Consider the following 14,824-nt stretch of genomic DNA (forward strand, 5'->3'; position numbering starts at 1 on the left):
TGGGCTTGGTAGTCCATAAAACCAAATGGTCTGGTATGATTGTGGGATTACCCCAGTAGTCACAAAATGACCACAACCCATGGCAATGAAGCAATGTCAAAAGAGTTAGAGATTTCCCTGCATTTAAATCCTCTTTTTCTGCTAAAACAGTAGTTGGAGTAGGTTGGTGAGGTTATTAAATTATTATCTTAAATGAAAGATCAGTGTGAATAAATGTTCACAAAAATGACAGGATCAATAAACCAAAAATTACTAACCAAGTGTAGAAAGCTGTTGGAAGTGTCTGCAGAGACCCGAAGGCATCAGTAGATCAAGCCGGTGGTACAGTAGCTTGGCGGATCCGACGGAGGACCGAGAGGTCAAATGACGAATCGGTATATCAGGCTCCACCACTGCCACACAAGCCACCATTTCAACATCTGCAAGCTGTCATCCAACATCCATTACCAAGGATTTTCATCATACCTACAACTCCAAGCAAGCACGATCCCCACCACGTGCTCCAAATATTGACATGCATCTAATTTCTGGTCATTGCCCTGACCGAGAAATATAAAAAGTAGCTGCTGGCCGCCATGTAGATTGCTAGTTGTCTTGCTAAAATGCTATTGACAGCATCCGATCCACAACTGGAGCCAATAGCAACACAATGAGTGGAAAAATGGGAAAGCTTTAGAAACAGCACAGTCTTGGAAGAGACACAGTGAAAGAGGAGTAGGTACCAGTTTCCAGGCGTATTTGATAGTGTAGGCCAAGCTGTGTCTTCGTAGTCTCGTATGGTGCCAGTTCAATGCGGCCTCCTGTGCGACTGAGAGCTCACGACTTCCAATGGGTAGGCTAGAGGAAGCAAACAGGCATTTGATTGGATGCTAATTTAATGTCGACTATCTGTTGCCGAGTCTCTCATGATACAGAAAACGAACTATTTTCTGAAACATTGATGAGAATATACAATACTAGTCATAATGATGTTTTGGGCTTGAGTACGTGGTTACTGTGGTTTATTAGAGTCAAGTTCATTCTTCATTACTCAAGCAATCATTGTGATCACTATCATTTTAGCTCTGGCATCCAAGGAGTACACACCTCAACATGTCGAAGCGTACAAGACCAAATCCAGGAATACTCTCAAAATGGTCAATATGGGTATGCGGAAGAGGCTGCTTCAGCTGGCTTAGCCGTGGAAACGAAGGGTGATATATCACGTAACCTGATGGAAATTGTACATCATTCAGGGACTCATATATGAGACAAAATGTGTGACACATAGTCAATGGTACCGGGGGTGTTCTGCTATTAGGGTGGGGAGGGTGAGGTGCACACTTGCATTTACCTTTGGTATCAATGAGAAACGCATATGAATTGGAAGCAGCAGGGAAGTAACTTATTGGTTCGAGGGCATCTGCAAGAGCCACAGCAACCCCAACAACTCCGAGTAAGACGTTCCCAAAAAAACAAGGTCGGCTCAAGGTTAGGGCAAGACCTACACAGGGAAGAAAATACAAAGGTTGCTTAGCATTCCCAAGTTGTCAACCAGTAGTTGGGAAAAATGTACCTTTTATTTGGAGAAATTATGCATTTTGAAGGAAGTTTCCTTTCATTACACAATCGCTCTGCTTGCCTCCAGAAATATCATCCTTGCGAGGAGCGCTGATAATAGTGAGATCCTCCATCTCATTCGGGAAGTTAGTATAAAATCTTCCCACCGTTGTCTCAAGATTACTGAGAGAGTTCAAAACCATCATTGTTCCTTTAGGGGCGAGGGAGCCCGTCCTGGAAGGCCACGATCCTCCCCAAACCGGCGAGGGAAAACGTGAATCAGATTGGTGGGGCACCAAAGCCGCAAGAGGCATCGGACGACCCGGGACGGCGACGGGAGGGGCCGAGCGATGGAAAAGCCTCGCGGAGTTCTGCTCAGCGAGATCTCGTAGAAATGCCAGCTCCCTGATGCCCATCGTTGCTTCTGCACACACCATTGGAGATCAACACAAGAAACTGTAACTTGAAACATACAGTACGTACTGCACAGTGCCTAACTTGCAACAAATCACAACTCCCCGATGCAATATTTAACCAGTCACCCAATTTGGTTTATTCTTTAAAAAGCTCTGATCGAAGGTGCCAATGTTAACTCGAAATAAACTTCGAGTAAATGTCATCATCATCATCATCATCAATCATCATCATCAATCATCATCATCATCATCATCATCATCATCATCACCACCACCACCACCACCACCACCACCACCACGTATTATGGTCAATAAAGAGTCGATTCTGCAGAAATATTATCTTGGCTTGGGTTACAATCTTGAACGGGTCGCCACTCCAATGCAGGATATTCGACTTCTGATTGGTTGTTCTAAAGCAGCTTGTGGCATCGCTTGGAACATCACAAAATGACAATTCTCCATCTTGTAATTTAGGACACTCACATAATGTGTCGGAATTTGTAATTTGACCAGAGTGGCGGTGATAGCTCGCTTACTCTTCACCAAGGACACCGAGGGATATTTGACAACCACCAACTAATGCTGGCAGAAGGGACGCCCAACTCAACAACCAACCAAGGGATGGCACACACATTAATTAATCACTCTGCTGTGAAGCACTAGGGTGACAGTTTATAGGGTATGCAGCAAATATAAAGCTCCACACTTTATCTCGGGAATCCTTTAGTGGCGAAGTGAAAGACATTTCAAAAATTTGCAACCGAACAGCAACTGCATCACTTATACAACACACAACACAACAGGCATTTTAAGGCCATTTTCCCTGCTAGAGCGGGGGTTAGCCTTGCCGTCCCCATGACAATCTTCTCCATTTTGCCCTATTTTCTGCATCTCCCCTTGTCCATCAATCAACCCCCTTGCCCGCATTTCTTCTTCCACCACCTTTAGCCAAGCCTTTCTCGGTCTTCCCCGTCCTCTACTTCCTTCTTCATTAATTTCCATCACTCTTCTCAACCAGTCACTTTCATCCTTCCTCAACACATGACCTCAACACATCTCAACCTGTTCCTCTTCACAGCATCAATCACAGGCTCTATTCCCATCATCTTTCGCAATTCATCATTTGTCTTCCTCTCTCTCAACGATACTCCGCACATCCACCGAACCATTCGCATCACTATGCGAATCATCACATTCGCAACCGAACTGCATCACTTATGTAGTACTGTATTTAAATTAAGACAAAATGTTAAAATTCTGTACGACATATTCCTCCTGTACAATGGTCCAGGTCTATACAAAGGTTACAGAGACAAACCAAAGAGGTCAAGGTTCATGCATTGCTTTCAAGAGCAAGGTCGAAAACAAACAAATTAAGACATACAAGACTGACATAAGAGGAGGATATCAAAACCAACCGTTCAGGAGAGCGAAGGTAAGAATCATGACCGACTGGTTGAGCGCCATGTTCTCCGCAGCAATGACGGCCATTGTCCGCCTGCGCTCTTCTTTGCTTGCTACTCCAGGGGAAAGATACACCACAACTGCACTGCTGAATCCTGTTTCACGAAAACACAAATATTACATCCTACCTCGTCCTCCTTACTTTCATGCATCAATCTCCAATATTTCATCAATGCACAACAATACATGCAGGTATATGCATTAACACACCTTAACAACAATAACTAGAGTGAAGTCCAGAGAAAACCCAGAGAATTGTCTGAGGAGGTCAGACACAAGATTGTAGCCAAGCATGGACAATCTCGAAGGCTACAAGTCCATTTCCAGAGACCTTGATGCTCCTTTGTCCACCGTACGCAATGTTATCAGGAAGTTTAAGGCCCATGGCACTATAAAGAATTGTGGAGACCAAATACTTTCATCAATTTCAACTTATTTTTAGAGCAAATTGTGAGTTATTTGAAAAAGTGCAAGGGTGCCAATATTTTTGGCCACGACTGCATATAAATGTATATGCCACAAACCTAGTTGTGACTGTATGCATGCGTAAATGTCTATCTGAAAGCAACCATATTTTGTGTAGTTGGGGTTGAATAAAATTTTCAGACTTTAGAGGAAAATAATACCTTTGGAATGTTGAGATGTGTGGTGCCGAGGAGAAAGTTCCGCATGGGTGGCTGCAATGAGCTTAAAGGCTGTGCGGAACGCAGTCGAATGAGTGGTGGGGCTTGTACTCGTCCGGGCTGTCCCCAAGTAGGAAGTCAGAGCTGCCTGAGAAGATGCAGTTGCCGGAGCTAGAAATCTGTAGTAGCAGGAATCCACAGGGCATGGCCGGGCCTTATCAGCTGCAAGCAATACCCCGACCTGAGAACAAGCATCGAAGAAATAACAAGCACATGAAATCCATTATATATTTTTTATTTTACTCTATCTGCACTCAAGGAGGAACTTGCATATATACCACAGAGAGGACAAGGCCATTTTACAATAATACAAATTACATCATCATCTATCTATAATTCCAGTAATCTCTGTGTGTGTGTGTGTGTGTGTATGTGTGTATGTCTGTGTGTTTGTCTGTGACCGCTGTTTCTCGACAACCACGGGTCCGATATACTTGAAACTTGCCAGGTATATTGCTGGGGACCCGAGGATGTGCCTTTTCAACGTTTCATATTAATCGGACAAGTAGTTACCGAGCTATGTCCAAAAAACGATTCAACCAATTCAACCAATCAGAGAGCAGCGAGTTATCACGTGTGCCGAACGTGGCGAACAGACTCTGCCTCGGACGGCACATTTGAGAGCGTATTCATTTATTTCACGTTGGCAAACTATGTTGCCGCTATGTTGGCGTTAAACTATGTTTTAAAACTAATTAAAACTAATTTGCGATTCTTTCGCTTTCCTGCGCGTTTGTGCACGCTATGGCGATTTCTTTACCAAACTCCGCAAGCCGTTCGCTTTGGACCAAACCATTTCATGTAAATAGAGGGGGGGGGGATTGTCACCGTACTCGCAAGCCGTTCGCTTTGGACCAAACCATTTCATGTAAATAGAGGGGGGGGGATATAATTTTAGATATAGATATAGTACGGGCATGCCCTAGTCTATCTATAATAATTCCAGTAATCTCTGTGTGTTTGTTTGTCTGTGACCGCTGTTTCTCGACAACCACGGGTCCGATATACTTTAAACTTGCCAGGTATATTGCTGGGGACCCGAGGATGTGCCTTTTCAAGGTTTCATATTAATCGGACAAGTAGTTAGCGAGCTATGTCCAAAAAACGATTCAACCAATCAGAGAGCAGCGAGCTATCACGTGTGCCGAACGTGGCGAACAGACTCTGCCTCGGACGGCACATTTGAGAGCGTATTCATTTATTTCACGTTGGCAAACTATGTTGGCGTTAAACTATGTTTTACAACTAATTAAAACTAATTTGCGATTCATTCGCTTTCCTGCGCGTTTGTGCACGCTATGGCGATTTCTTTACCAAACTCCGCAAGCCGTTCGCTTTGGACCAAACCATTTCATGTAAATAGAGGGGGGGGGGGGGGGGATTGTCACCGTACTCGCAAGCCGTTCGCTTTGGACCAAACCATTTCATGTAAATAGAGGGGGGGGATTGTCACCGTACTCGCAAGCCGTTCGCTTTGGCTTTGCGAATGGACCAAACCATTTCATGTAAATAGAGGGGGGGGGATATAATTTTAGATATATATATAGTACGGGCATGCCCTAGTAAGGAGAAAGGGGACAAATCCACACAGTATTTGAGATTTTAACCTGGGGTCACAGTACCATGAACTACAGGTAGGTGCTCATTAAGGAACATGAAATATCTAATCCAAAGGTAAGTATCAAAATTCCTTGTTAAAACAGCAGGAAAATGACTTCAACAAGTAGCCTTACGTATGTAGGCCTACAGTGCATTCAGAAAGTATTCAGACCCCTTCACCCTTTTCACATTTTGTTATGTTGCAGCCTTATGCTGAAATCGTTTAAATTCATTTTTCCCCTCATCAATCTCCACTCAATACCCCCATAATGACAAAGAGAAAACAGGATTTTAGAAAGTTTTGCAAATTTATTAAAAATAAAAAAACTGAAATATCATATTGACATAAGTATTCAGACCCTTTGCTATGGCACTTGAAATTTAGCTCAGGTGCCTCGCATTTCTCTTGATCATCTTTGAGATGTTTCTACACCTTGATTGGAGTCCACCTGTGGTAAATTCAATTGATTGGACATGATTTGGAAAGGCACACATACACATATCAAGGTACACATATCTGTCTTTTTAAGGTCTCACAGCTGACAATGCATATCAGAGCAAAAACCAAGCAGTGAGGTCGAAGGAACTGCCTGCAGAGCTCAGAGACAGGATTGTGTCGAGGCACAGATCTGGGGAAGCCTACAAAAAATTTCTGCTGCATTGAAGGTTCCCAAGAGCACAGTGGCCTCCATAATTCTTAAATGGAGGAAGTTTGGAACAACCAGGACTCTTCCTAGAGCTGGCCGCCCGGCCAAACTGAGCAATCGGGGGAGAAGGGCCTTGGTAAGAGAGGTGACCAAGAACCCGATGGTCACTCTGGCTGAGTTCCAGAGATCCTGTGTGGAGATGGGAGAAACTTCCAGAAGGACAACCATCACTGCAACACTCCACCGATCTGGGCTTTATGGCAGAGTGGCCAGACGGAAGCCTCTCCTCAGTGAAAGACACATGAAAGCCTGCTTGGAGTTTGCAAAAAAGCACCTAAAGGACTCTCAGACTGTGATAAACAAGATTCTGTGGTCTGATGAAACCAAGATTGAACTGTTTGGCCTCAATTCTAAGCGTCATGTCTGGAGGAAACCAGGCACCGCTCATCACCTGCCCAATACCATCCCAACGGTGAAGCATAGTGGTGGCAGCATCATGCTGTGGGGGTGTTTTTCAGAAGCAGGGACTGGGGGACTGGTCAAGGTTGAGGGAACAATGAACGGAGCAAATTACAGAGATATCCTTCATGAAAACCTGAAACAGAGTGCTCAGGACCTCAGAGTGGGCCAAAGGTTCACCATCCAACAGGACAATGACCCCAAGCACACAGCCAAGACAACGCAGGAGTGGCTTAGGGACAACTCTGTGAAGGTCCTTGAGTGGCCCAACCAGAGCCCTGACTTGAACCCAATCGAACATCTCTGGAGAGACCTGAAAATGGCTGTCCACCAACGGTCCCCATCCAACCTGACAGAGCTTGGGAGGATCTGCAGAGAAGAATGGCATAAAATCCCCAAATCCAGGTGTGCAAAGCTTGTCGCGTCATACCCAAGAAGACTCGAGCCTGTAATCACTGCCAAAGGTGCTTGAACTAAGTACTGAGTTAAGGGTCTGAATACTTATGTCAATGTGATATTTCAGTTTTTTCTTTTTAATAAATTTGCAAAACTTTCTAAAATCCTGTTTTCTCTTTGTCATTATAGGGTATTGAGTGTAGATTGATGAGGGGGAAAAATGAATTTAAACGATTTCAGCATAAGGCTGCAACACAACAAAATGTGAAAAAAGTGAAGGGGTCTGAATACTTTCTGAATGCACTGTAAGAGATATTTCCCAAAACACAGCTGACAACAGGTATGAGAACATGTTCCATTTTGCTATTTGGTCCAAAATGTCAATTTGATGTCGTCTGTACATTCAACTTGTAAGACTGCAGGAATCAAAATTGTTGTAATAATGCAAGTGCATGCATGCACACGCGCACGCACACACACTGGCGTAGTGATGGTTTGTGGCGCTCTGGGGCGAAGGTCAAAAATAGCACCCCCTGCAGACACTAACATAGTCAGCAATTCCTATGGAGGGGGCCATATGAAAGAGCTTGAGCTTCCCCAGCAGGCTCAGCAGCAGAGCTCTGGAACCTGTTCAAAATTAGAATAGATTTAGATATGATATCCTGAGATAATACGGCTAATTAACTACAAAGAATCCGGAAGAATTCCTTTGTTTCTAAACACACGCCATGTTAAGGTGCATCGAGCAGTATAATAGGTCCTTCCATGGCATGGTATTCCTCTTACAAAATAACGACCAAATACAATAACATTGTAACAAAGCATTTATTAATACTAATAATCTATCTATAATTCCAGCAATCTCTGTGTGTCTGTCTGTGTGTCTGTGTGTCTGTGTGTTTGTCTGTGACCGCTGTTTCTCGACAACCACGGGTCCGATATACTTGAAACTTGCCAGGTATATTGCTGGGGACCCGAGGATGTGCCTTTTCAAGGTTTGTAATTAATCGGACAAGTACCTACCGAGATATGTCCAAAAAACGCTTCAACCAATCAGAGAGCAGCGAGCTATCACGTGTGCCGAACCGTTAATGCAATGCAAGCGTTAATGCGTTAATGCAAGGCTTTTCTTTTTTTCCCTCTTCTCTTTCTACTTTTCCTTGCGATTAAATTGCAAACAGCCAAAATACGTTGGCGCTAATTGAATAATTGGCCATTAACACTAAAATAATCGTAACTGCGATATGCCAACTTCCGGACAGTGCAGCCTTCCATGTTGTTGTTGTTTGCAGCAGCTGTTTGCAGCAAGGCAAGGCTTTTCTTTTTTTCCCTCTTCTCTTTCTACTTTTCCTTGCGATTAAATTGCAAAAAGCCAAAATACGTTGGCGATAATTGAATAATTGGGCATTAATAGATAGATAGATAGATATGCGATATGCGAACTTCCGGACAGTGTGCGCGTTACGAGCTGACCGCCATTACGGTACGTAATTCGATTTCTTATGCGCATTATCTATCTATCTATAATTCCAGCAATCTCTGTGTGTCTGTCTGTGTGTCTGTGTGTCTGTGTGTTTGTCTGTGACCGCTGTTTCTCGACAACCACGGGTCCGATATACTTGAAACTTGCCAGGTATATTGCTGGGGACCCGAGGATGTGCCTTTTCAAGGTTTGTAATTAATCGGACAAGTACCTACCGAGATATGTCCAAAAAACGCTTCAACCAATCAGAGAGCAGCGAGCTATCACGTGTGCCGAACCGTTAATGCAATGCAAGCGTTAATGCGTTAATGCAAGGCTTTTCTTTTTTTCCCTCTTCTCTTTCTACTTTTCCTTGCGATTAAATTGCAAACAGCCAAAATACGTTGGCGCTAATTGAATAATTGGCCATTAACACTAAAATAATCGTAACTGCGATATGCCAACTTCCGGACAGTGCAGCCTTCCATGTTGTTGTTGTTTGCAGCAGCTGTTTGCAGCAAGGCAAGGCTTTTCTTTTTTCCCCTCTTTTCAAACTGCGATTAAATTAAAACGATTCATCCTAACTGCGATTTGCGAACTTCCGGACAGTGACGACTTATCTTCCGGCAGCCAATCACAGAACGCTCTGTTGCGTAGGCGTGGCCGATGTGAGACGAGCGGAGCTGAGCGCGTTACGAGCTGACCGCCATTACGGTACGTAATTCGATTTCTTATGCGCATTATTTCTCCCAATTCAGTCAGAGCGAAGGGCGGAAGCGAAGAGCGTTGCTTTTTTGTTTACGGGCGTACGGGCGGGGTAGAGCGTACGGGTAGCGTTTTTTTTTTTTTTTGGCCACGGAACGGGCACCCACGTACGGGCAATGCCCTAGTATTAACAACAATAATAATATTAGTACTATTTGGCAATAATAAAACAAACGTATAATCCCGCCCTGGTCCAAGCAGACCTGGGCAGGTAAACTAGTGCTGTAGCAGGAGAGCAGGCAGGTGTGCTACAATGCCGTTAACAACAACTACATCAAACATGCATGCAGCATGGTGTGGTATTTCTATGGCCTAGAGACGAGAGCTGATGAGACAGAGCAGCAGAGGAAGGCAAGGACTCACTTGACACGTGATCCTGGCCTCGCTGATTGGGACATAACACAATGAGATATTTAGATTTGATCGACGTAATTACATAACAAATGTCCAACAGTTACACCCATCCATCCCTTGGGCCAATGGGTGATCTCCATGTTACCGATTGCATATTAAACCTCATTATACAAGAAAAGAGATATACGCAGCAGCAACACCTGAACATGGATTTATTTATTGTGCGAGGTGATAGAAATAGGAATTAAGAAAAAAAGTGAATCCGGATGGAAAGGAGTTTGTAAACATCGACATGACGCATTGTAGCACGGAGTTTAAACTGTAAAACGTGGTTCTGAAAGTTGCTTTTCGTAATCTCACGAGTTTGTTTTATCATATTTTATATACAATACAACCAAATGGGGCATTAAAACGTTTTTTTTTAGGGTGTCATCTGGCGCCCCATCCACTTCATGCCTGGTGCAGTTGCCCCCTCCGCCCCCTCCCCCCATCCCCAGCACTACACCACTGCCCACACACCCACCACCTGATCAAGGTAGGGTTATTCAGACTTTAACAAAACAGCTCTACCCCTCTCCTGGTTGATTGGCCAGAATGCCACTATGACTTGTTTTGACATCAATTTGATTTTAATAATAGCAATTTTCTTTATTGTTACGTTGACCTAGCGCGTGTTACAATAATGTGGTCAAGCAAAATTTGGGAACACCTGGCCCAGGGTATGGAATTGAATAATATTGTCGTGTTCCGAGGGATTAAAAACCTCCAAGGAAACAGATAGCCGAACGAGCTGTATACATAAAGGATGTGTGGTATATATATGTATATGTATGTATGTTTGTATGTATATATGTATATGTATGTATGTTTGTATATATACATGTATGTGTGTGTATATATGTATGTATGTATGTATGTATGTATGTATGTATGTATGTATATATATATATATATATATATATATATATATATATATATATATATATATAATATATATATATATATATGATATATATATATATATATTGTTGCGGTTTTGAGAACCCTCACTTGTCTAAATAAATTCAACATCATTAAAGGTTAACGGTAGCACCCCTAGTTAGTCCACAAGCAACACGTAGGCCACCATAGGATTCCAGTTATTTCATTAGTACGTGTTTTAGACAAGGCCGTGTTTCCAATAGTTGAATCTGCGTTGTGTCAATCAAATAAGAAGTAGGCCCCATTCCGTTCATTTTGTCAGCCTCCCTCTACAAGCGACGCCATTATGCGCCCTCCAGTCTGCCCATGGCCCCTACCAAATTGTTACGCGCCTCTGCCAGCAGCGTTCGCTGCTTCGCTGGGCTTCCGTCCAAACGCTGCCATAAGCCACGTGGTGAGGCCCGAGAAAGGGGGCGGAACGCCAAGAAGAAGGTGTGGCCACATCATCCAGCCGTCAAAGGCTGGGCCGGTAAGCCCTCACCACTCACCAGCCAACCAGGGCTGAAGTGACATCACCGACAGGCGTGGTTTTGGGCTCACGGAGTGATCGGTTGGGTGAGTTATATAAGCGAGCGCAAAGCTCTTTCACAGGAGTTGTTGGAGGCGTGCGCGTTGTAAGAGGACTTACGCGGAGAAGGATTGGTGCGCAGAACTCGGACTTGGTCGGGAGAGTGCACTGATCAAAGAACTTGCCAGCGAGCGCATTGCATTGGCTTGAAGGAGAGATATGGCAGCGCTTGTTAAGGACTCGCTGGGAAACACGCGTTGCATTGGACAATTGGGAGAGCGCACCTTTATCAAAGGAGGACTTTGGAGAGAGGGCGTTTGGCACAAGTGTGCACATATTACGTACGCAGGACACCAGCTTCCCCCCGCTATATAACTGTCCGGTCTCGTTTAACTATACACGGAGCTGCCTGCCGGGTTTCGCTCGCTGGACCGGAGCCTGGATCCCATCGCCGGACCTTCCGCCCAACCATCTACAATCCCCGTGTGAGTGTGTATGTTTGTCCGGGGTATTAAGGATAAGACTGTTTTAAGACTGCCCTGTGTGCTGCTTCTTCCTCTTCCTATCCTGTACATTCTTTCGTGTCCTCTTCTTTGTGTATATTTGTAATAAATTGCCTTGTTCTTTCTTGGTTTCCTCTTATCCGATCGCATCCGTCCTTTCTCTCATTGGGTAAACGTGGCACGATCGCAACCGCCATAATCGGGTTTAGTCTTTGTTAATAGCTCGCGGATTGCTATCCGCTCGGCATTTCCCATCATATCCGTGGTTCGAGCGGGAGTTATTCCCTCGTTTCCGGCCGGCGTTTGTAATTAGGTAGTAGTGAACCCCTAGGCCTAACATACACTGCCTAACGCCACGCCGGGAAGGACGGTATAACGTCCAGGACTCGGGTCGGCCAGAAAAAAGGACAAGGGGATTAACCCCCCCTTGATAAGGGGAGAGCCGACGTCCGAGATCCGTATATATATATATATATATATATATATATATATATATATATATATATATATATCCACGACATCCATTTTTCCGTTCTCAAACCTATAGCTTTGTCTTTAAAAAAACAACGTTTCGGCCAGCAACCCAGCGTGCGCTGAGCCTCCACTAGCCTTCATCAAGAGAGGTTCCCTTGTTCACCTCCTCCCAGATATACCTGGGGGGAGGGGTGGGCCTATTCTATCAACCAATCACAAAGCTGTGTTGCGAGACCTCGTGACCATAGACCCATGCTCGGCCTATGTTGCAAGTGTTTTGTGTGTGTTTGAGCGGTGTATTGTGTTTTGTTGTCCGTGTTGCCTGTGTCAGCTATGTCCCACTTTGTCTTTGTCCTCCTCCCAGCATCGGTGTCTCTCTGGTGTATTTATGCATGAGAGGTCCGTATGCCTGTGGTAACGCCACAGTCTCCTCTGTCAATGGTGCCCTCGTTTGGCCAGTGTGCCAGGCCTCCAGTATTCGCCTCCTGGCCCGGTTCGGGGATGCCGCCAGCACGTTCACATTGTCCCTTCGAGGAATGTGGCCGCCCTTATTCCATGCTTGGCGATAGCAGATCTTTCTGGGTAATTACACTCAAAGGCCTTGTGGTGTTCATGAATGCGCTGGCCTAAGGTTCTTCCAGTCTCGCCTATGTATTCTCCTCCACAGTCACATGGAATGGTGTATACCACACCTGTGCAATCATTCTTTAGTCTTTTGTCTTTGACCTTGGTCAGTGCACGTCTCAAGGTGTATATAGGTTGGTAGTTAACCCTCACCCCGACCGGTCTCAAAATCCTGCCAATCCTTTGAGATACCCGTGGCACAAATGGTAGCACGCAGAAGCCCTTAGGTGGTTCCTGTGGCACGTCCTGGATTCTTGGAGCTGCCAGTACCATTTCATTTTTTGGGCAGAGGTGGTCTGGGTAGCCATTGGCTTTCAATACCCATTTGAGATGCTTAATCTCTCTCCTTTTGCCCTTCAAGGTGGACGGTATATTCCTTGCCCTTTTTACGTGTGTATTCACCACAGCTCTTTTATGGTGCAGTGGATGGCAAGACGTGAAATCGAGGTAACCCTCGGTCTGGGTGGGTTTCCTATACACTGCAGTACTTAAGCTTCCATTGAGGTTCCTCCTCACCAAGACGTCCAAAAATGGAAGCGACCCATCCTGTTCTTCCTCACAGGTGAATTTAATGGAAGGAAACATTCCACTGATGCCCTCCTGGATTGCATTAACAGCCGTGCTGGGGCAGATGACAAAAGTGTCATCGACATAGCGGTACCGGACACGTGGCTGTGTTTGGAGGGATGGGATGGTGCGTGTTTCCAGCTGTTCCATCACCATATTGGCAACCACAGCAGACACCGGGGAGCCCATCGCAGTGCCGAACACCTGTTTCTAAAATGTGCTGTCAAAGACGAAATAGGTGGAAGACAGACAAGTGCATCAGTGGAATGTTTCCTTCCATCAAATTCACCTGTGAGGAAGAACAGGATGGTCGCTTCCATTTTGGACGTCTTGGTGAGGAGGAACCTCAATGGAAGCTTAAGTACCGCAGTGTATAGGAAACCACCCAGACCGAGCGTTACCTCGATTTCACGTCTTGCTATCCACTGCACCATAAAAGAGCTGTGGTGAATACACACATAAAAAGGGCAAGGAATATACCGTCCACCTTGAAGGGCAAAGGAGAGAGATCAAGCATCTCAAATGGGTATTGAAAGCCAATGGCAACCCAGGACCACCTCTGCCCAAAAAATGAAATGGTACTGGCAGCTCCAAGAATCCAGGACGTGCCACAGGAACCACCTAAGGGCTTCTGCGTGCTACCATTTGTGCCACGGGTATCTCAAAGGATTGGCAGGATTTTGAGACCGGTCGAGGTGAGGGTTAACTACCAACCTATATACACCTTGAGACATGCACTGACCAAGGTCAAAGACAAAAGACTAAAGAATGATTGCACATGTGTGGTATACACCATTCCATGTGACTGTGGTGGAGAATACATAGGCGAGACTGGAAGAACCTTAGGCCCAGCGCATTAATGAACACCACAAGGCTTTGAGTGTAATCACCCAGAAAGATCTGCTATCGCCAAGCATGAATAAGGGCGGGCCATATTCCTCTATGGGACAATGTGAACGTGCTGGCGGCATCCCCGAACCGGGCCAGGAGGCGAATACTGGAGGCCTGGCACACTGGCCAAACGAGGGCACCATTGACAGAGGAGACTGTGGCGTTACCACAGGCATACGGACCTCTCATGCATAAATACACCAGAGAGGACACCGATGCTGGGAGAAGGACAAAGACAAAGTAGGACATAGCCGACACAGGCAACACGGACAACAACACAATACACCACTCAAACACACACAAAACACTTGCAACATAAGCCGAGCATGGGTCTATGGTCACGAGGTCTCGCAACACAGCTTTGTGATTGGTTGATAGAATAGGCCCACCCCTCCCCCCAGGTATATCTGGGTGGAGGTGAACAAGGGAACTTCTCGTGATGAAGGCTAGTGGAGGCTCAGCGCACGCTGGGTTGCTGGCCGAAACGTTGAG

The 14,824-nt window shown here is 45.2% G+C and overlaps 1 protein-coding gene across 1 annotated transcript in view; it reads right to left on the reverse strand.

Moving 5' to 3' along the window:
- Positions 1–14,824, reverse strand: part of CACHD1 (cache domain containing 1) — a 154,137-nt gene that overhangs the window by 41,822 nt on the left and 97,491 nt on the right. The window contains exons 7-13 of the mRNA XM_068108228.2: positions 4,046–4,283; positions 3,374–3,514; positions 1,622–1,963; positions 1,334–1,483; positions 1,087–1,210; positions 723–837; positions 258–426 (exon numbers count right to left, since the gene is read on the reverse strand). Coding sequence (XP_067964329.2) covers positions 258–426; positions 723–837; positions 1,087–1,210; positions 1,334–1,483; positions 1,622–1,963; positions 3,374–3,514; positions 4,046–4,283 — 1,279 coding nt within the window. The remainder of the gene's footprint in view (positions 1–257; positions 427–722; positions 838–1,086; positions 1,211–1,333; positions 1,484–1,621; positions 1,964–3,373; positions 3,515–4,045; positions 4,284–14,824) is intronic.

The sequence above is a fragment of the Myxine glutinosa genome, chromosome 2 (genome assembly GCF_964187855.1).
Source record: "Myxine glutinosa chromosome 2, kmMyxGlut1.1, whole genome shotgun sequence".
NCBI classification, from domain to species: Eukaryota; Metazoa; Chordata; class Myxini; order Myxiniformes; family Myxinidae; genus Myxine; species Myxine glutinosa.